This window comes from Arachis duranensis, chromosome 1 (genome assembly GCF_000817695.3).
Source record: "Arachis duranensis cultivar V14167 chromosome 1, aradu.V14167.gnm2.J7QH, whole genome shotgun sequence".
NCBI lineage: Eukaryota > Viridiplantae > Streptophyta > Magnoliopsida > Fabales > Fabaceae > Arachis > Arachis duranensis.
This window is the reverse complement of record NC_029772.3, coordinates 78,474,948-78,498,522: the sequence shown is the minus strand read 5'-3', so window position 1 is coordinate 78,498,522 and position 23,575 is coordinate 78,474,948. Positions and strand designations below refer to the sequence as shown.

General features: G+C 41.2%; 1 protein-coding gene and 2 non-coding genes across 3 annotated transcripts; all 3 read right to left on the bottom strand.

Moving 5' to 3' along the window:
• Positions 1-4,084: 4,084 nt before the first annotated feature.
• Positions 4,085-7,744, bottom strand: LOC107491922 (uncharacterized). Its single transcript, XM_016112854.1, has 4 exons — positions 7,654-7,744; positions 5,643-5,836; positions 4,827-5,528; positions 4,085-4,546 (listed from the first exon to the last, which is right to left on the bottom strand). The coding sequence occupies exons 1-4, from the start codon at positions 7,742-7,744 to the stop codon at positions 4,085-4,087; spliced, it is 1,449 nt and encodes a 482-aa protein (XP_015968340.1).
• A 1,219-nt stretch (positions 7,745-8,963) lies between these two features.
• Positions 8,964-9,067, bottom strand: LOC127742442 (small nucleolar RNA R71). The gene has a single exon (XR_008003700.1). It is a non-coding gene; the product is annotated as a small nucleolar RNA R71 (small nucleolar RNA).
• An 8,118-nt stretch (positions 9,068-17,185) lies between these two features.
• Positions 17,186-17,289, bottom strand: LOC127742701 (small nucleolar RNA R71). Its single transcript, XR_008004060.1, has one exon. It is a non-coding gene; the product is annotated as a small nucleolar RNA R71 (small nucleolar RNA).
• Positions 17,290-23,575: the final 6,286 nt, after the last annotated feature.

Genomic DNA, 23,575 nt, shown 5'->3' with positions numbered 1-23,575 from the left:
GAGAAACCGTTTTTGTGAAAAGTTCAAAATAAACAAAGAAACGGAGCATTAAAAGAATTAATGAGGTTATTAAAACCCCCGCGCATTCCCAAAGCAAGGAGATGCGCGTTTTCAAAGAATAAAATTCAAAAGAAAATGTTCCACATTCAAAGGAGAAACTCTACAAAGAAGAAGTCGACAAAATGCTCAAGTTTGGCTTCACCAGAGAAGGATCGAAGTCCTAAAACTAAGACTCGACCACAAAAGAAAAGACCAAGCTCGAGCAGGGGCACTATTCATACCCTGGGTCGAGCTGACCGACCCGGGATGATTAGCGACAAGGCGACTGACCTTTTCAGGTCAGACTATCCGACCTCTTCTCAAAGAGCTCGGCCAAATCACCAGAAAAGCCTAAAAAGGTCCCAAATGGAGGACTGCACCCCAAAACCTAAGGCAGCCTAATCCTATAGAGAGAAGGGGCGGTTCCCTTGAAGATAAGATGACCTCAAAGATAAGATAAGATAACTAACTTATCTTATCTAAGAAGGTCTCTCTACACCATTATAAATACACTAGAGCACCCAGATATAACTCATACTCTGATCCTACTAAAACCCTACTTAATACCCTTGCTAACTTAAGCATCGGAGTCCCTTGCAGCTACCATCACCCTCTGGTGACAAAGGATCAGCACCTCCACCAAGTCTAACAAGTTGGACACGACAGCTCCGGCCGCCACGCACAAGCTGAACACGTCATCTCCAATCAGTACAGAAGATCTCATCCGAGATCAACCTACAGTTTCAGGTAACCCTCGGAACACCTTTTGTCCTTCAGTGAACTCTCTCCTTGCTATCTTTTGATCATGCCATGTTTTTGTGTTCTCATTGTAGATCTTTGCATTCTCATATGCTTGGTTCCTAAATTCTTCCAGCTCGTTGAGTTGCCTTAGCCTCTTTTCTCCAGCAGCTTGCTCATCAAAGTTCAGTAGTTTTAGAGCCCAGAAGGCTCTATGCTTCAGTTCAACTGGCAAGTGGCAAGCCTTGCCAAATACCAGTTGGTATGGTGACATCCCAATGGGGGTCTTGAAGGTTGTCCTGTAGGCCTATAAAGCATCGTCTAGCTTCTTAGACCAGTCCTTCCTTGAGCTTCTAACAGTTTTTTCAAGAATCCTTTTTAACTCCCTGTTGGAAATCTCTGTTTGCCCGTTGGTCTATGGATGATAAGGGGTTGCCACCTTGTGTTTGACTCCATATCTGAGAATGAGTGCTTCCAGTTGTTTATTGCAGAAATGTGTTCCTCCATCACTAATGAGTGCCCTGGGAACTCCAAACCTGCTAAAAATATTATTTCTTAAGAAGCTCATTACGACCTTGTTGTCATTTGTGCCGGTGGCAATAGCCTCTACCCACTTTGACACATAATCTACAACCACAAGTATTTAACTATTTAAGTATGAGGATGGGAAAGGCCTCATGAAGTCAATCCCTCATACATCGAATAGTTCTAGCTCCATTATAAATCTCTGTGGCATCTCATTATTCCTGGGTAGATTGCCAACCCTTTGGCATTCATCACACCTTGACACTAAGTCCTTTGCATCCTTGGAAATGCTTGGCTAATAGAATCCACATTGGAGCACCTTGGCTGCTGTTCTTTCTCCACTAAAGTGGCCTTCATATGCAGATACATGACATTGCCAAAGCACCTCTTGTCCTTCTCCATAGGATATACACCTCCTCAAGATCCCATCAGCACATTTTTTGAACAAATATGGCTCATCCCAGATATAGTATTTGGCATATTTGATGATCTTTCTCCTCATGTGTTTGTTGATGTTGGTTGGTAGTTCCCCAATGGCCTTGAAATTGGCTATGTCTGCAAACCAATGGGGTCTCTTGTATTATCATCAATTGCTCATCCGGAAAGCTTTCATTCACTACAAGATAGTGTGCTCCTTCTTCTTCTTGTAGGATCCTTGAGAGGTGGTCAGCAACTATGTTCTCTGCTCCACTCCTATCCTTAATTTTGTTGTCAAACTCTTGGAGTAATAGGATACATCTTATTAGCCTTGGCTTGGACTCTTGTTTGGTAAGCATGTATTTGAGTGCTGCATGATCAATGAATACAATTACTTTAGAACCAATGAGATATGATCTAAATTTATCAAAAGCAAAGACAATGGCAAGTAATTCCTTCTCTGTAGTGATGTAGTTCCTTTGATTCTCATTAAGGACCTTGCTGCCATAATATAATGACATGCACCAATTTATCCTTTCTCTGTCCTAAAACAGCACCCACAGCAAAATTTGATGCATCACACATCAACTCAAAGGGTAGATCCCAAGATGGTGGTGCTATGATAGTTGCAGAGGAAAGTTTGTTCTTAAGCTCCCAAAGGCTAACATGCATTCATTATCAAAAACAAAAGGCACATTAGAGACAAGTAGGTTGCTCAATGTCTTGGCAACCTTAGAAAAGTCCCTAACAAACCTCCTATAGAAACCAGCATGTCCCAAAAAGCTTCTAATTGCTTTGACATTGCAAGGTGGGGGTAACTTTTCAATCACCTCTACTTTTGTCTTGTCCACTTCTATGCCATTTTTGAGGTTTTATGACCAAGGACCACTCCTTCTGTAACCATAAAATGGCATTTTTCCCAGTTTAAGACAAGGTTGGTCTCCTGGCATCTCTTTAGCACCAAGGCTAAATGATGTAAGTAATCAGAATATATGTTACCAAATATAGAGAAGTCATTTATAAACACCTCAATAAACCTTTCAATCATGTCTGAAAATATGGAGAACATGCACCTTTGAAATGTTGCAGGTGCATTGCACAGTCCAAAGGGCATCCTCCTGTAAGCAAAAACACCATATGAACAAGTAAATAAAGTTTTCTCCTGGTCCTTTGGGTCCACAACTATTTGGTTGTTACCCAAATAACCGTCAAGAAAGCAGTAGTATTCATGTCCAGCCAGCCTCTCAAGCATTTGGTCCATGGATGGTAGGGGGAAGTGGTCCTTCCTGGTGGCTTCATTGAGCTTTCTATAGTCGATGCACATGCGCCAACCAGTCACTGTTCTTGTTGGTATCAGCTTATTCTTCTCATTTGGTACAACAGTGACTCTTCCTTTCTTTGGAACTACTTGTACTGAGCTCACCCAAGGGCTGTCTGAGATGGGGTAGATCACCCCAGCTTGCCACAACTTCAACAATTCCTTCTGGACTACCTCATTCATGGTTGGATTTAACCTTCTTTGTTGTTGCCTTTAGGGCTTAGCACCCTCTTCAAGTAGGATCTTGTGCAAACACATTGAAGGGCTGATCCTTTTTAAGTCAGTGAGTGTCCAGCCTATAGCATCCTTGTGTTGTTTCAGCACTTGGATGAGCTCCTCTTCTTGCTCCTTACTCAAGCATGAGTTGATGATCACTGGGTAGGTGCTGTTGTCACCTAGATAGGCATATTTCAAGCTTGGAGGTAGGGTTTTTAGCTCTAGTTTTGGTGCCTCTTCTCCATTGTTGTCTGTGTGGTTTGTCATGATTGAACTTTCCATGGTTCCTTCTGGTGGTTCTTCACATGGTGCTTATATTTCTAATTCCATACTTCTTTCATATTGCTCTTCTTCCAAAACCCCTTGGACTATTTGTTCTATGGTGTCCACCATCATGCATTCTCCTATTACTTCCTTGCGATAACTCATTGCCTTTAAGACGTTGAAGACCATCTTTTCCTCATGTAGTCTCAAGACTAGATCTCCTTTTTGCACATCAATGATGGCTCCAGCAGTAGCTAGGAATGGCCTTCCTAGGATAATTGAAGTGTTTGACTCTTCTTTCATATCCAGCATAACAAAGTCAATTGGGAAGATGAATTCTCCCACCTTCACCAATAAATCTTCCACCACTCCATGTGCTAGCCCCCAAGTCACATAAAGCCTTTTCAATCGTGATATCCCTATGATGCATGGGATTTGGAAACTCCTTGGGTCCTTCATTTTCTGGGAGAGTTTCTTTTGTATGATGGCACTACACTCCTCACTTAGGACTACAGCAAATGGTATGTTGATTTGAAGCTTTTTGAAGATTTCCAAAAATCTGGAAAACTAGCTGACCTTCCCATCCTTTCTTAGCCTTTGTGGGTATGGTGCCTTTGGCACATAAGGCTTCAAGATTGGCTTTGGTGAAGATGGGCTAAGGACCTCTTCTTTCTTCCTATTTTCAGGCTTTTCTGTAGCTTCTTCTTCGTGGTTCTCCTGGTTTGAAGTGGCCTCTTCTACCACTTTTCTACTTCTAAGTGTGATGGTCTTGCACTCCCCTCTTGGGTTGGCCATGGTGTCACTTGAAAATGTGTGTGTAGGCATTGGGATTTGCTTGGATAAGAACCCCACTTGTGCATCCAGTTTTGAGATTGCTGCACCTTGGTTCTTCAAATTCAACCTGTATTCTTCTTGGTTGGCATCTATCCTCCTTTTAGCTTGTGCTTGCCTTTCCAAAAGGGTGGAAATGGCCCCTATGAGCTGTGATGATAGCTGTGCTATTGTGGCCTCTACTCTCTCAAAGTTATCCTTGATTTCACATGGTTATGAGGTTGGGGTTAGTGTATCTTGATGGTGGTGTTTGCTGGTTGGAAGGATATGATGTGTAAGGTGGATTGTGGTAAGTTCTGTTGTTATTTGACTGATGCTTGGAGTTGTGGTTCTGGTATTGATTGGCTTGGTATGGTTTGTTGTGATCTTGGTTGTGATTTTGTTGGTTCCCCCACCCAAAATTTGGGTGGTTCTTCCATCCTGGGTTATATGTCTTGGAGTTAGGGTCATATGGTGGTCAGTTATGCACATAGTTTACTCGCTCACATTCAACTTCTGGTTCATTTTCTTCTTGGGGTGGTGCTTGAGCTTGGACAACTGCAACTTGATTGTTTCCCATTTTCTTGGTTAAGGTTGCCAATTGTGCTGCAATTGCCTTGTTTTGTGCCAACAGGGCATCCATAGAATTGAGTTCCTGCACCCCCTTCTTTTGGCCTCTTTCTGAAGCATAGAAGTAGTCATTCTCAACTACAGTTTCATTGACATCTATGGCTTCCCCAATAGTCTTCTTCTTGTTGAGTGAACCCCCTGAAGAGTGGTCCACAGCCTTCTTCGATTTATAGGTTAATCCTTCATAGAAAATATGGAGCTGCACCCACTCATTAAACATATCTAGTGGGCATTTTCTTGTTAGATCTTTAAACCTCTCCCAGGCCTCATAGAGTGTTTCACCATCTAGCTGTCTGAAGGTTTCCACCTCAGCTCTTAGCCTGTTGATCCTCTGTAGAGGGTAAAATCTTGGTAGAAATTTGTTCACAACATCCTCCCATGTGGTTAGGCTCTCCTTCGGGAATGATTCTAACCACTTTGTTGTCTTATCTCTGAGCGAGAAAGGGAATAGAAGTAGTTTGTAGGTGTCAGGGTGTACACTATTAGACTTTACAGTATCGCATATCCTCAAGAATGTGTTGAGATATTGATTTGGATCTTCTTGAGCACCTCCTCCGTATGAGCAGTTATTCTGGACTAGTATAATGAGTTGAGGTTTCAACTCAAAATTGTTGGCATAGATTGTTGGCTTGAGGATGCTATTGCCACAGTTTCCTGGATTTGGGTTGATGTAGGAGCCCAAGACTCTCCTCTCTTGCCCAGCTTGATTTCCAGCTCCTCCTCCAACATCTTCGTGCACTTCGTCTTCCATGGTGGTTGTTAGATCTTCTTCTACTGGTTCTTCTCCAACTATACCCTTGCCTCTAGCCTCCCTCCTCAATCTAAGGAAGGTTCTCTCAGGTTCGCTATCAAAAGAGGATGAAGTCCCTCCTCTTCTACCTGTCATACAGTCAACACACAGCAAGAAAAGAGCAAGTGAAGAAATCTCCTCAGTTAAAATTAGTGGTTAGCTTGTGTGATGCAATTAATCAAACAGTTAGAAGAGTGAAAGTCTAAACAATGAATAGCTAAAGAAATCTCAGAAAGACAAGAAAGAAAAACAGAGATTATAATGAAATTTAAAGGTTACACTAGGAATTGAATAAGAAATCAATTAAGGAAAAATAAAAATAAAAAAATGCTTAATCTAGCTCTCCAATCAATTTAATCATTGTCAAATTCAAACCAATCCCCGACAACGGCGCCATAAAACTTGATGGGCGGAATTCATTACCCTTTCCCAATAATATTGATGAATCCACTCTTGGCAAGTGCACCAAAATTATCGTCAAGTATTAACCCACAGTGGAGTGGGATTGTATCCACAGAGATTGGTGAATTAGTCAAGCTCAACAGAATAAGTTGTAAGCGCAGAATTATAAATTGCAGAAACATAAATGGCAAAGGAATAAAAGAAAGCAATAAAATGCATAAATGGAAATAACAATAATGTAAAGGGGAACGGGATTTTACAGAATGTAAGTAAAGCTATAAAAGAATGGGAGAGATAAGAATAGGGGAATTTATTGAGATCAGGAGATATTGTCTCTTTGGATTAAATCCAGCTCATATTCTCTTCAATCATGCAACTCATTGACCTCATGGCAATCATGATTTATTGAGCCCCAATCCCTTGGTTACTCAATCTCTTAGATCTTGATCAATAGCCAATTCCTTGGTCTAATTGCTCATGAAGAGAGATATGCTTGGTCCCTGATTATACCACACATCATCATAGGTCCAAGTAGAGGGAGGATTGTATGTCACCATATCCAAACACCAAAACCCAGATTCTACTCAAGTGTGAGAAAGGATTTCTAGCATGGTTTCATGTTTCCTTTTCAAAGGTTCCCATCAAACCCATTTTGCATTCAACCTCTTTTCCAAGTTAATTGAACACTAAGCATAAAAATTGAAATTCCTTCTAGTAAATCAAAGAGAAGATGAAGAGAAGAAGAAATTCACTATCATTAATCCATCAAGTATAATAGAGCTCCCTCTCTCAATGAGAGGGAATTTAGCTACTCATAGCTCAGAGAGAAAGTACAAAAGATGGAAGAGATGAAGTGTGAAAAGTAAAAAGTGAAATCCAAAACTAAATTCTGTGACTTGCTAACCCCCTTTTCCAATACCTCCAAGGATATTTAATCTACTCCTAGATCTATAAAATAAAGGAAAATTACAAAAAGTGAAAAGAAAATTACAATTTGGAGGGAAAAGAAACTCAACAAATGTGATCTTCCAGCTGGCGTGTGACCGGCGCTTCTCGGGTGTGACATGCCCCCTCTGTTTCTGATTTGGCGTGCCACACCTCTCCATTCAAGTGGCACGCCATCCTCTGTTCAACCCCTGGCGTGCCACACCTTCGAGCTAAAGTGGCACGCACAGGACATTTTAAATGGCCAAGTAACCTGGCGTGCCACGCCTTCGACACCAAGTGGCACGCCCAAGGTCATCTTCCTCATCTCCATGCTTCTGGAAATTTGTACCAGCGTGGCACGCCCAGGGTCTGGCATGCCACGCCCTTCTTAAAGCTTCACCCTCTTGCTGGCATGCCATACATCGTCATCCAAGTGGCACGCCTGAGTTCATTGGCTCCTCTTCTTCCTCTCTGGAAAATACTACCAGCGTGCCAAGCCATGAGACTGGCGTGTCACGCCCTTAATTTTCTTCATCTTCTTGCTAGCGTGCCACGCCCCATTTCCCAAGTGGCACACCTGAGTTCACTGGCCCTTTAATTCCTCCTCTGGAAAACACTACCAGCATGCCATGCCATGAGACTGGCGTGTCACGCCCTTCATTTGCCATGGTCCCAGAGGTTGGCGTGCCACGCCTGGATGTTCAAGTGGCACGCCAAAGTGGGATCAATGAGCTGGCGTGCCACACCTTCGATAGCAAGTGGCACGCCCAACTTTATTTGGCTTCCTTAGGTGCTGGTGTGCCACGCCTCATCACTCAAGTGGCACGCCTTAGTGGGACTTCTTGAGCTGGCGTGCCACGCCTTATATACCAAGTGGCACGCCCAGCTTTTACATTGTCTCCTTGTTCACTAGCGTGCCACGCCTTGTTGCTCAAGTGGCACGTCCATTCAGTTATGGGTCTTATAGGCTTGCCTTGCCACGCCTTGGTCCTCAAGTGGCACGCCCAAGTGAACTCTAGGGCTGGCGTGCCATGCCTTCGACACAAAGTGGCACCCCATAGTGATGGTTCTTCTAGTAACGAATTGATGTGCCACGCCCTACTTCTGGCATGCCACGTCCCTTTGATGGTCTTCATTTTTGCTCTCTGGAATGTTGTACCAACGTGCCACGCCAATACATTTTTGTGGCGTTTGTTCCAAGTGGCACGCCTGCTTCACACGCCCCACTTGTTTTGTTGTTTTTTTCCCCATTTTGATGTCTTCTCCACCTGAAATCCAGCACAAACTCATTTCAAAGCAATGTACTATGATATTCATTAATTAAGGAATGAATTGCAATGATCAAATGAGATTATGCCTCTTTTACGGTTCTTTTTATGCAAGAAAAAGGGTAGATGATGTAAGTCATCAAGGATGCTAAGAAAAGCTAAAGCACAGCTCTCTATAGAGGACCTAACAGAAGTTTTCGAAAAAGAAGAAGACATGGCAGCCAAAAATAACAACAATGCGAAAAATGCAAGGAAGGTGCTTGGTGACTTTACTTCACCAACTCCCGATTTCTATGGGAGAAGCATCTCTATTCCTACTATTGGGGCAAATAACTTTGAGCTTAAGCCTCAATTAGTTTCTCTGATGCAACAGAATTTCAAGATTCATGGACTTCCATTAGAAGATCCTCATTTGTTCTTGGCTGAATTTTTTCAAATCTATGACACTGTTAAGACCAATTGAGTTGATCCTGAGGTCTATAGACTCATGCTTTTTCCTTTTGCTGTAAGAGACATATCTAGTATATGGTTGAACTCACAACCTAGAGACAGCCTGAACTCTTGGAAAAAGCTAGTCAATGCCTTCTTTGCTAAATTCTTTCCACCTCAAAAGATGAGTAAGCTTAGAGTGGAAGTTCAAACCTTCAAACAGAAGGAAGGTGAATCCCTCTATGAAGCATGGGAAAGATACAAACAGTTGATTAGAAGGTGTCTTTCTAACATACTTTCAAAATGGAGCATCATAGGTATCTTCTATGATGGTCTGTCTGATTTATCCAAGATGTCATTGGACCATTCGGCAGGCGGATCTATTCATTTGAAGAAAACGCCGGCAGAAGCCCACGAACTCATTGAAATAGGACAACACAGAAGAAAGGAGTTCTTGAGCTTGATACTCTGAATGCCATATTGGCTCAGAACAAAATATTGACTCAGCAAGTCAATATAATTTCTCAGAATCTGATTGGATTGCAAGCTGCATCTGGCGGTGCTAAAGAAGCCTCCTCTAAAGGAGAAGCTTATGACAATCCTGCCATGGAAGAGGTAAATTACATGGGAGAACCCTATGGAAACAACTACAATTCTTCATGGAGGAATCACCCAAATTTCTCATGGAAGGATCAACAGAAGCCTTAACAAGGCTTCGATAACAATAATGGTGGGAGAAACAGGTTTGGCAATAGCAAACCTTTCCCATGATCTTCTCAGCAACAGACAAAGAACTCTTAGCAGAATCGTTCTGGCTTAGCAACCATATTCTCTGATCTATCTAAGACCATACTAAGTTTCATGAATGAAACAAGATCCTCCATTAGAAAATTGGAGGCACAACTGGGTCAACTGAGTAAAAAGGTTACTGAAACTCCTACTAGCACTCTCCCAAGCAATACAGAAGAAAATCCTAAGAGAGAGTACAAGGCCATAACCATGACCAACATGGCCGAACCTGGAGAGAGTGAGGAGGACGTGATTCCCAGTGAAAAAAACCTCATGGGACGTCCTCTGAATGAAAAAAAGTTCCCCTTTGAGGAACTAAGGGAATCTGAGGCTTATACAAAGACCATAGAGATTCCATAGAACCTACTTCTGCCATTCATGAGCTCTGATGAAAATTCTTCCTCTGAAGAGGATGAAGATATTACTGAAGAGCAAGTTGCTAAGTACCTTGGAGCAATCATGAAGCTGAATGCCAAGTTATTTGGTAATAAGACTTGAGATGATGAACCTCCATTGCTCATTAGTGAACTGAACGCCTTGGCTCAGCTGAAGATACCTCAAAAGAAACCGAATACCGGAAGGTTCTTAATTCCTTGCACCATAGGAACCATGACCTTTGAGAAGGCTCTGTGGGACTTGGGGTCAGGCATAAACCTCATGCCACTCTCTGTAATAGAGAAACTGGGAATCTTTGAGGTATAAGCTGCAAGAATCTCACTAGAGATGGCAGACAAATAAAAAAAATAGGCTTATGGACTTGTAGAGGATGTCTTGGTAAAGGTTGAAGACCTTTACATCCCTGCTGATTTCATAATCCTGGACATTGGGAAGGATGAGGATGAATCCATTATCCTTGGCAGACCCTTCCTAGCCACAGCAAAAGCTGTGATTGATGTTGACAAAGGAGAGTTGGTCCTTCAAGTGAATGAGGACTACCTTGTGGTCTTATAGCATTGTGATAGAATTTACCTTTTAGGTTTTAAAGGCTCTTTTTTGTTGCATATAAAACCACATGCACTCCGCCATTTTAACCAACCTGCTTGGATCCTATGATTTACATCCTGTTCAATCTATCTATTATCCTGTATGATGCACCCAACAAGTTACTTAAAACTTTTAACTTTTGGTAGGATGTTTTCTCCAATCTTCACCTCTATATTAGGGTTTTCCCTACTCAGACTGAACTTACATTCCATATATTCCGTCTTGCTACGGTTTATGCGCAGACCATACACTTCTAGAGCTTCTCCCCACAAGTCCAACTTTTTATTTAGGTCTTCCATTGACTCTCCCATAAGGATGATATCATCGGCAAAAAGCATGCACCATGGCATAGGCTCTTAGATGTGCTCTGTGAATACTTGCAAGACTAATGTGAAAAGATATGGACTTAAGGATGATCCCTGCTGTAATCCTATATCAATAGGAAATTCCTCTGTCACACCACCTTGAGTCTTCACACTAGTTATGGCCCCATCATACATGTCTTTAATTGCACGAATATATGTGATCCTTACTCTCCTCTTTTCTAAAACCTTCCATAAGACCTTCATTGGCACCTGGTACACGAAATCATGATACAAACATTTTCTTCACAATTCCGTACAGCTGACCAGCAAGTGCACTGGGTCGTCCAAGTAATACCTTATATGAGTAAGGGTCGATCCCACGGAGATTGTCGGCTTGAAGTAAGCTATGGTCATCTTGTAAATTTCAGTCAGGTAGATTCAAATGGTTATGGGATTTTGCTAATTAAAATATGAATAAAACATAAAATAAGATAGAGATACTTATGTAATTCATTAGTAGGAATTTCAGATAAGCGTATGGAGATTATTTATTCCTCTTGAATTTCTGCTTTCCTACTGCCTCCATCCAGTCATGCGTACTCCTTTCCATGGCAAGCTGTATGTTGGGGGATTACCGTTGTCAATGGCTACCGTCTGTCCTCTCAGTGAAAATGGTCCGGCTACGGGTTACGTAGGGCTAATCATCTGTTGGTTCTCGATCGTGTCGGAATAAGATCCATTGATCCTTTTGCGCAGTGTCACTGCGCCCAGCACTCGCGAGTTTGAAGCTTGTCACAGTCATCCCATCCCAGATCTTACTCGGAATACCACAGACAAGATTTAGACTTTCCGGATCTCAAGAATGCTGCTAATTGATTCTAGCTTATACCATGAAGACTCTGATCTCATGGAATGAAAGGCTCTGTTGTCAGGTGAGGCAACCATGCGTCGTGAACCGGGAGGCCAAGAGATACACACTCAAGCTCTTGCAGATAGAATGGAAGTGGTTGTCAGGCATGTGTTCATAAGGGAGGATGATGATGAGTGTCACGGATCATCACATCCATTAGGTTAAAGTACGAGTGAATATCTTAGAACAAGAATAAGCATGAATTGAATAGAAGAACAATAGTACTTTGAATTAATTCATGAGAAACAGTAGAGCTCCATACCTTAATTTATGATGTGTAGAAACTATACCACTGAAAATACATAAGAATAAGGTATAGGCATGGCTGAATGGCCATGCCTCCCAAATAACATGAAACAATCGAAAAAGGGTTCAAAGACCTGATCCCAAGATCAAAGATGATCAAAAGATGAAAATACAGTAGTAAAAAGGTCCTATTTATAGTGAACTAGTAACCTACGGTTTACAAAAATAAGTAAATAATGCAGAAATCCACTTCCGGGGCCCACTTGGTGTGTGCTTGGGCTGAGCATTGAAGCTTTCACGTGCATAGGCTTTTCTTGGAGTTAAACGCCAGCTCTGGTGCCAGTTTGGGCGTTTAACGACAGCTTTTATGCTAGTTCTGGCGTTTAACGCCAGAAAATGGTCTCTGACAGGCATTTTGACGCCAATTTGGGCCATCAAATCTCGGGAAAAGTTTGGACTCTTATACATTGCTGGAAAGCCCAAGATGTCTACTTTCCAACGCAATTAAGAGCGCTCGAATGTGGCTTCTGTAGCTCCAGAAAATCCATTTCGAGTGCAGGGAGGTTAGAATCCAACAGCATCTGCAGTCCTTTTTCAGCCTCTGAATCAGATTTTTGCTCAGGTCCCTCAATTTCAGCCAGAAAATACCTGAAATCCCAGAAAAACACACAAACTCATAGTAAAGTCCAGAAATGTGATTTTTGCATAAAAACTAATAATTATATACTAAAAACTAACTAAATCATACTAAAAACTATGTAAAAACAATGCCAAAAAGCGTATAAATTATCCGCTTATCACAACACCAAACCTAAATTGTTGCTTGTCCCCAAGAAACTGAAAACAAAATAGAATAAAAAGAAGAGAATATACAATGAATCTCATAATATCAATGAAACTTAGTCCCAATTAGATGAGCGGGGCTAGTAGCTTTTTGCTTCTGAACAGTTTTGGCATCTCACTTTATCCTTTGAAATTCAGAATGATTGGCATCTATAGGAACTCAGAATTTAGATAGTGTTATTCATTCTCCTAGTTCAGTATGTTGATTCTTGAACACAGCTATTTTGTGAGTCTTGGCCGTGACCCTAAGCAATTTTGTTTTCCAGTATGACCACCGAATAGATAAATGCCACAGATACATAACTGGTTGAACCTTTTCAAATTATGACTCAGATTTGCTAAAGTCCCCAGTTAGAGGTGTCCAGAGTTCTTAAGCACACTCTTTTTGCTTTGGATCATGACTTTAACCACTCAGTCTCAATATTTTCACTTGGACCTTCATGACACAAGCACATGGTTAGGGACAGCTTGGTTTAGCCGCTTAGGCCAGGATTTTATTCCTGGGCCCTCCTATCCACTGATGCTCAAAGCCTTGGATCCCTTTTATCCTTGCCTTTTGGTTTAAAGGGCTATTGGCTTTTTCTGGTTGCCTTCTCTTTTTCTTTCTTTTTCTTTATTTTTTTGTCATTTTTTTTCGCAAGCTTTGTCATTCACTGCTTTTTCTTGCTTTAAGAATCAATTTCATGATTTTTCAGATTATCAATAACATTTCTCTTTGTTCATCATTTTTTCAAGAGCCAACAAATTTAACATTCATAAACTTCACTATAAAAAATATGCACTGTTCAAGCATTCATTCAGAAAATAAAAAAGTATTTCCGCCACATCAAAATAATTAACTAATTTCAAGATAAAATTTGAAATTCATGTACTTCTTGTTCTTTTGTAATTAGGAACATTTTTCATTTAAGAGAGGTGAAAGATTCATGGAATTATTCATAGTTTTAAGACATAGACACTAGACACTAATGATCATGTAATGAAGACACAAACATAGATAACACATAAAGCATAAAAATAAAAAAACAGAAAGATAAGAATAAGGAAATCAAAGAACGGGTCCACCTTAGTGATTGTGGCTAGTTCTTCCTCTTGAAGATCCAATGGAACGCTTGAGCTCCTCTATGTCTCTTCCTTGCCTTTGTTGCTCTTCCCTCATGGCTATTTGATCCTCTCTAATTTCAGGGAGAATAATAGAGTGCTCTTGGTGCTCCATTCTTAGTTGCTCCATATTGGAACTCAAATCTCCCAAAGAGGTATTGAGTTGCACTAACCTTTTCTTGGCCAGTTTTACTGACCTTTTCTTTACTGTTTTAGGGTAGTTTCATGCAATTTATTAGTAAAAAAGTTTGGGTAGATATACACTTACATCTTGATTCAAGCAAACATTGTGAACTTTACATGATTTCATGAGAATTATGCAGGAATTGAATGATAAAATGGATAATGCATGATCTCATGACTTGGAATAGAGCTTTGATGCACTTTATTTGCTTGATTTCAGGACAAAGGAAGCAAGGAAGAGCCACGTTAGCAGCCACGTTAGTCTAACTAACGTGACCACTAACGTGGAATGTGAATAAGCTTACAGCGTTAATGGAAAAAGTGATCGCCAATAATGCCTTCGAAGCCATTATAGCCCACGTTAGTTGCCACGTTAATTACATTAACGTGGTAGCTAACGTGGAGGAAAAGGGGAGCTCCAACGTTAGTGGTAAAAGTGATTACCACTAACGTTCCAAGAAGGGCACACTTAGCCACGTTAAGAGTCATGTTAATCTAATTAACGTGGACTCTAACGTGGGAGGAGAAAGCTATCACAAACGTTAGTGACACTCACCTTTGTCACTAACATTGGACTAAGCCAATATTGCCCATGTTAGTGGTCATGTTAAGACCACTAACGTGAAGGGTAACGTGGAGCAAGGCATGATAGGTCAACGTTAGTGACACTCACCTTTGTCACTAACGTTGGAGATGGTAATCACCACCACGTTAGTGGCCACGTTAATGCAATTAATGTGAGGCACTAACGTGGGAAGAAGGGGCGCTTAAAGCGTTAGTGACAAAGGTAAGTGTCACTAACGCTCTCAAAGCTTGGGCATGCCCACGTTAAAGGCCACATTAGTTACACTAATGTGGATCACTAACGTGGGGAAAAGAAGCAAAGAGCAACGTTATTGGTAAAGGTGAATGCCAATAACGTTTACGAAGGACTAAGAGGCAATGTTATTGGTAAAGGTAAATGCCAATAACGTTTACGAAGGACCAAGAGGCAACGTTAGTGGTCACGTTAGTGCCACTAACGTTAAAGTTAACATGGATCAACTTGGTTTGGAGCGTTAGAGAAAAAGGTTATCGTCACTAACGTTCTCGAACCCACATTTTCACTTAATGTTAACACCACTAACGTCCTAACTAACGTCCACCCATGCCTGACTCACACTTTTTCTGCAAGCAAAACTGAGCCCACTGAAGATTGTAACTGCTTCAACTCAAGATCAAAGGCCCATATCCAAGACTTGAAGAGCTGACTAGAAGATCAAGAAGAGTAGTATATATAGGAGTAGTTTTGAACTAGAAAGAAGCTTGGCATTTTTGGAGAACTACACTCTGTATATTTACTTTTCTGCAATTTCTAGTTTGCTTAGATTGTACTATTCTCTATCATCTTCCATTTCCAGAGCTATGAACAACTAAACCCCTTTTCATTCGGTTAGGGAGCTCTGTTGTAATTTGATGGATCAATTATAGTTTTCATTCTTCTTCTTCTTTCTTTTCTCTTGATTTGCTAGAAAGCTTTCGATCTTAAATCAATTGGTTAGTTGTCTTGGAAAAGGGATGAGAAGATCATGCTAGAAATGCTTTCTCATGTTGGACCAAATTAGAGTTTGGACGGATATAGTGACATAGAATCCTTCCAACACTTTGATTTGGAAATACATGTGGTATAATTAGTGACCATACTTCATCTCTTCCCATGAGCAATTAAATCAAGGAATTGGGCAATTGTTCAAGCTTAGAGAGATTGCGTTACCAAGGAATTGGGATCCAATCACCTAAGATTGCCAAGGAGATCAATGAATGTGTTGATTGAGGAAGAGATGAGAATAAACTTGATCTAGAGAATGCAACATCTCCTAAGCCCAATGAACCCCTCATTTTTTATCTTACCCATTCTCTTTACTTTCTACCATTTATCTTTATGTTCATCTCCCCAAATCCCCATTTAAGATTCTGCAATTTACTTTCTACAATTTACTTTCCCGCCATTTAATTGCTGCAACTCTCAACTCAATTTCTGCTTAGCTCAACTAGAGCATTCCTCCAACTAAAGTTGCTTGACCAATCAATCCCTGTGGGATTCGACCTCACTCTATTGTGAGTTTTTACTTGATGACATGTTCGGTATACTTGCCGAAGGGAAATTTGTTGAAAGACAAGTTTTCATGCATCAAGTTTATGGCGCCGTTGCTGGGGATTGATTTTGTATCGTGATTAAGTTGGAAAATCACTTGATTGAGCATTTTTCTTTTGCTTGTTTATTTTATCTAGTCATTTACCTTCAGTTTCAGATATTTTCTTCCCTTCTCCCCTCTCTCCTCTTTGTTTTCTTTTTTTGTTGTTATTTACAATTTTGTTCACTAATCCACTAACTGTTTGATAATTTGCACCCCTCACACTAACAACCACTCTAACAAGAATAATCTCTTCATTTTTTTTCTTGCTGTGGGCTTTGTTAGTTGTATGACAGGGAGAAGAAGCAGAGCTTTAACTTCCTTTAATTCTGAACCTAAGAGGACTTTCCTTAGATTAAGGAGGGAAGCAAGAGGGAAAAGAGTCGTTAGTGCTGAAGAAGATGAGGAGGATTTTCAAACAAACATGGAAGAGAACCTAGAAAACAATCATGAAGGAGAAGCTCACAACCATGCCAGAGAAGGCCTTGTGAATCTTGATGGGCCAGAAAGAAGGGTTATAGGCTTATACATCAATCCAAACCTAGGAAATTATGGAAGTAGTATCCAAAAGCCAACCATACATGCCAATAACTTTGAATTAAAACCCCAGCTCGTCACCCTTGTTCAGAACAAGTGTTCATTTAGAAGAAGTACCCAAGAAGACCCCAATCAACATCTAACCACCTTCCTAAGAATATGTGACACTGTGAAGTCTAATGGTGTTCATCCGGATATCTATAGATTGTTTTTGTTCCCCTTTTCACTCAGGGACAAAGCATCTAAATGGCTGGAATCTTTCCCGAAGGAGAGTTTAACAAATTAGGAAGATGTGGTGAACAAATTCTTGGCGAGATTCTACCATCCTCAAAGAATCAACAGGTTGAGAGCTGAGATACAAACCTTCAGGCAACAAGATGGTGAAACTCTCTATGAGGCATGGGAGAGGTTTAAGGACTTAACAAGAAGGTGCCCACCAGACATGTTCAACGAATGGGTTCAACTGCACATCTTCTATGAAGGTCTTTCTTACGAATCAAAGAAGGCCGTAGACCATTCATCAGGGGGGTCTCTAAACAAGAAGAAGACCATTGAAGAAGCCATAGATGTCATTGAGACTGTAGCTGAGAATGACTACTTCTATGCTTCTGAAAGGAGCAACACTCGAGGAGTGATAGAGCTGAACCATATGGATGCACTGCTGGCTCAAAATAAGATGATCACCAAGCAGTTAGCCGATCTTACCAAGAAGATGGAAGAGAACCAAGTTGCAGCAATCACCACTTCATCAACAGCTCAAGAAGGAGTGAATACAGGAGAAGAAGATGACTGGGAACAAGCCAACTATGTTGGGAACTCACCCAGGCAAACCCATGATCCATACTCCAAAACTTATAATTCTGGTTGGAGGAACCACCCTAATTTTGTGTGGGGAAATCAACAAGACCAAGACTAGAGATGCCACAACCACAATACCAACGATAATGCAACTCACCAACATCCTTCACAGAGATCATATCAACACCCACCTAACCACCCTTCTCAACATCCATATCAAAACCAACATGACCACTCTCAACCTCCTAACCTCAACCCACCATCACTAACCGAAGATAGACTCTCCAGAATTGAGACTCTACTTGAAGGTATATGTAAGGAAGTCCAAGACAACAGAGTATTCAAGGATGAAGTGCGAGCCAATATCAAAAACCAGGGAGACACCATCAAGAGGCTGAAGTCCCAAGTGGGATATCTATCTCAACAGTTTCCCAATCCTACTGATAATTTCCCAAGTGACACAGAGAAGAACCCAAGAGGAGAAACAAAGAAAGTAAGTGGGAAGAATGCAAGATGATCACTATAAGTGACGAGAGGAGTGTCGAAGAAGTAAACACACAAACATAACACTTTCAAGACAATCCAAAGGAAAAGCATGAAGAGAGAAATCAAGCACCCAATCCCATACACATGAAGGAGCTAAAAAAGGAGGAGACTCTGAACCTATATGCACCTTTTCCCCAAAGGCTCAAGGGTGGTGTAGCAAGGAGAGTGTATTCAAGGTTCCTCGACATGTTTTCATCTCTTCATGTAAACATACCGTTTATTAAGGCTCTCCAGCAGATGCCCTCATACATCAAGTACATAAAGGAGCTGCTGAACAAAAAGAGTTAACTGAAGGGTGGGCAGACAATAGTGATGAATAAGGAGTGCAGTGCTCTCATTCAAATAGAGCCACCTACAGAAAGGAAGGACCCAGGGAGTTTTCACATCCCATGTGCTATAGGAGAAACAATGATTGATAAATGACTCTGTGACCTGGAAGCAAGCATCAACTTAATGCCTCTATCCATCATGAAAAAACTTTAAATCAATGAGCTAAAGCCCACGGACCTAATCATCAAATTGGCTGACAAAACTCAAAAAAGGCAATAGGAGTGGTTGAAAACGTGTTAGTGAAGGTTGGGAACTACTTCCTTTCCACAGACTTTGTTATCTTGGAGATGAAAGAGAATCACATCCATCCCATCATCCTGGGGAGACCATTCTTAGCCACAGCCAGGGGATTTATAGATGTGGAGTGAGGAGAGCTATTATATTGAGGATACATGATGAACAACTCACCTTCAATGTCTTCAAACCCTCACAAGAAGCAGATCAAGAAAACAAAGAATCGAAGGAAGAGCACAATAAGGCACTGATGGAATAAACAAGCACAGAAGCACAAACAATACACTTGAGAATCCCGCTAGGTGACAAGCAATATGGTCAGAAGGAATAACAGCCAAGTGTACCCCAAGAGGAGCTAGACCCACCAGAGTCACATGAGACCAGCAACAAAATCTTCCTGAAAAAAGAAACCACAGGGAGCAAGGCAACATCAAGGGAAACAAGGAAAAAGGCCCCAAGGGGATGGAGGAACAAGAAGATCCCTACAGAGGATTTCTCTCTAGAAGATGAAGTGATCTCTGCTTATTTTCCACCTATCCCACCTCATCTCCCCACCATCCCATCTCAGCCACCTCAAGTGTACACCATTAGCAAAATTCTTTCCTTAGAACATGTAGAGCTTCTTAATAAAGCCAATGGAGATAGATTCACTACAAGAGGGGAAGATTTGAAGCACTACCAACCACCCTGACAAAGGCCAAACATCAAGCTAATGATGCTAAAGAAGTGCTTCATGGGAGGCAACCCATGTTTTATATCCTTTCAGTAGTTTTAGGATTTTTAAAGTAGCTAATAAAGCAAAGTTCATGAATTCTAAATCAACTTTGACAAGCACTTAGAAAAATCTCTACATGCAGCATATAATGAATGACAAGTTTGGTGTTCAAGGCACACTAAGAGGGCATGAACACAATTCATATCATGTCAGTCTTAGAGCCTTAATCAAATCATTTTTATACCACATGATCACAAACTAAGTTTGGTGTCACCAACGTTGCATGCATGAGCACTTAGCTGGTCGGTTGGTTTGCATTCATGAATGGCACTTAGTTAGTCAAAAGCAAAAATTAAAAAAAAAGTAGTTAGCCATCCCTATTTTTCTACCACAATTCAAACTAATCTCTCTTTTCTTTTGTCTTGCAAGGAAATTGAAAGGAATGTTGGAGGGAACTGATAGGACAAGAAAAGGAAGGGGGTTCGGCCACTCCACCAAAGGAACTACACACTTGTCTTTAAGGGGAGTACCTTAGGAAGTGTTTCCATGCAACGTTGGGAGAAAGATTGCCTTGGAGACCGAACCAATCACGTCATAAAAGTGGTGATCCTCGTGCTCATTCGATACCAAACCCCAACCGTGCACCACTGGATTTTTCTATTAATCCACACCCTTCAATGTCATCATCCTTCTATAAAACGAACCCCCAATCTAAACCATTCCATATGCAACTATCCTCTCAATCCATCCCTCTTATTTCTTTTGAAATACACACCCAACACCTCTGCCCTTAATACGTTAACCCAATCCTCTAAGCTACACCCTATCTTAACCCGGCCAGTTTACATCATCGATCCATACCTCTCAACACCTTCACATACTAACTCCTACTCATGGCATCATCAAGCTCCAAGAGGCGAAAGGGAAAGGAACCGGTAGAGAGCATTTCTTTTGATGAAGGAAGATTCAAGACCGCGTTCCATGAGCTCCAATTCGAATGGATAAAACACAAGAAAATATTGCCAGAACTAACATTCCAGTTCAACGAGGATGAATATCCAAAGATTAGAAAGAAGATTGAACGAAGGAGCTGGCAAGAACTCACAAACCCAATCACAACGATAAACGCAAATCTCATCAAAGAGTTCTATGCCAATGCAACTAGAGAAGATAATACCAAAGCCCCCACCTTCAAAAGTTATGTGAGAGGAACCGATATTGACTTAAGCCCCAACACCATAATGAAAACGCTTCAATTGAGGTCAAACCCCTTCGAGGAGCCCAGTTATCTATCAAGAATGAGCAGTGGCCCCGACAATGATGAAATTGAAGAAATTGTGAATGACATATGTGTTATGGGATTAGATTGGGAGAGATATTCAGATAGGAGACCACAGTTTATTAGGAGGGGAGACCTCATTCCGGAAGCCAAGGGGTGGTTTGAGCTCGTGAGAAGATCTATCCTCCCAGCCTCAAACAATTCTGAGGTCAACATTGCTCGCGCTACTATGGTACATTGCGTAATGATGGGCGAAGACATCAACGTACAGGAAATCATAGCTGGGGGAATCCAAGAAGCCGCTGAGAAAAAAGATCTAGATGCCTGGCTTGGTTATCCCAGCACCATCCTTAGACTGTGTTTAAAAGCCAAGTAGTCTTCGAAGATAGCAATCCAATATGGATAAACCCTGGAAGTTTAATTACACCCCAGCGTATAACCTATGTAACACCCGCCCAACAATAAAGAAGGCCTCAGAGAAGAAAAAGAACATCACAAGGAGAACCTCAACAAGAAGAACCCCAACAAACAGAATATCAGCAAGAAGAGCAATATGATCTAACCAATATAAATCTGGTTCATATTCAAGGAGCCATTGAGGATCTAGCAAGGAGCTATATGGAGGGACAAGAACAACAACTACACGTTCAATCCCAAAGGATGGATCGTCAAGAAGAACTATTCTCTAAGTGGATGAATCAACAAGGGGAGTGGCAGAAACAACAAATGGAGCAGCAACAGGAGCATTACTCCCAGCTAACCCAAGCCATCAATCAAATAACTGAAAGGCAAGAGTGTCAAGACAAACGCCTTCAAGAACTCAACCAACGTCAGTTGTCTCAGATGAAAGCATTCAACGAGTTCAACGTGCTTAATGAAAGACGGCAACTACACCGGGAAGAGTTTAGCATAAACACTCAGGCCAAGTTAACTTATGTGGCAGGGCATATGCATAATTTGCACTTTGCCATCCCAAGATATGATATAGTTCGCAAAGACCTAATAGAACAAGAGGAGGAAAAGGTGAAACAACAGAAGGAAGCGTTGAAGAAAAAGATGGAAGATGCTGGTTTCTGGAGAAAGCTCATCAGGAAGCGCAAAGAAAATGGGGATTCGAGCAATCAAGAAGGATCCCAAGACAAAGGAAACAAAGGGACATGAGCATTCCAATGAGAAAAAAGTGGTGGAGTTCCCTCTTCGTTCTATCTTTTTCAAGTTTTAAATAAGGAAAATCATGTATGAAATAGAACATGCTTCCATAGTAGCTTAGGAATTTTCAATTCTGCCTTTAAGATTTCATTGCGAAGGTCTAAGTGTGCTGGTCTAAGTCCCTGGCTTTCATTTTTATCTTGCTTACATGTATGCTTGTCCTCTAAGTCAAATAAAAGAAAATGTTATGAAAAACAAGAGTGGGGTTTATCTTGTGAAGTAAGTTCTCAATGTTTATGGTATGGTAATTGATTAGCTAAGTTGGTTCACCAACAAGGTATATAGGCAACTATATGCTCTAAGTCACATGCTTGAAGCACATCTGGTGCACGAAATTGTGATCAATACTTTTCACAACTCAAATAATCCCCGGTGATGAAACCAAAAACTTGGTGTTCAATACCATGGCATAAACACAACTTCGCACAACTAACCAGCAAGTGTACTGGGTCGTCCAAGTAATAAACCTTACGCGAGTAAGGGTCGATCCCACAGAGATTGTTGGTATGAAGCAAGCTATGGTCACCTTGTAAATCTTAGTCAGGCAAACTCAAATGGGTATGGTGATATACGAATAAAACATAAAGATAAAGATAGAGATACTTATGTAATTCATTGGTAGGAATTTCAGATAAGCGTATGAAGATGCCTTCCCTTCCGTCTCTCTGCTTTCCTACTATCTTTATTCAATCCTTCTTACTCCTTTCCATGGCAAGCTTAAGCAAGGGTTTCACCGTGGTCAGTGGCTACCTCCCATCCTCTCAGTGAAAATGTTGCCATCAGTTCTCGCCTATACCACGAAGACTCTGATCTCACGGAATGGCTGGCTCATTTGTCAGGCGAGCACTCGGTTGTCAGGCGATCAACCATGCATCGTGCAATCAGGAATCCAAGAGATATTCACCCAATCGAAGGTAGAACGGAGGTGGTTGTCTGTCACACGTTCATAGGTGAGAATGATGATGAGTGTCACGGATCATCACATTCATCAAGTTGAAGAACAAGTGATATCTTAGAACAAGAACAAGCGGAATTGAATAGAAGAACAATAGTAATTGCATTAATACTCGAGGTACAGCAGAGCTCCACACCTTAATCTATGGTGTGTAGAAACTCCACCGTTGAAAATACATAAGAACAAGGTCTAGGCATGGCCGTGAGGCCAGCCTCCCAATGATCTAAGAACTACATGTCCAAAGATGATCAAAAGATCTAAAATGATCCAAAGATGAAAATACAATAGTAAAAGGTCCTACTTATAGAGAACTAGTAGCCTAGGGTGTACAGAGATGAGTAAATGACATAAAAATCCACTTCGGGCCCACTTGGTGTGTGCTTGGGCTGAGCATTGAATCATTTTCGTGTAGAGACTCCTTTTGGAGTTAAACGCCAGCTTTGGTGCCAGTTTGGGCGTTTAACTCCCATTCTTGTGCCAGTTCCGGCGTTTAACGCTGGGAATTCTGAGGGTGACTTTGAACGCCGGTTTGGGCCATCAAATCTTGGGCAAAGTATGGACTATCATATATTGCTGGAAAGCTCAGGATGTTTACTTTCCAACGCCGTTGAGAGCGCGCCAATTGGGCTTCTGTAGCTCCAGAAAATCCATTTCGAGTGCAGGG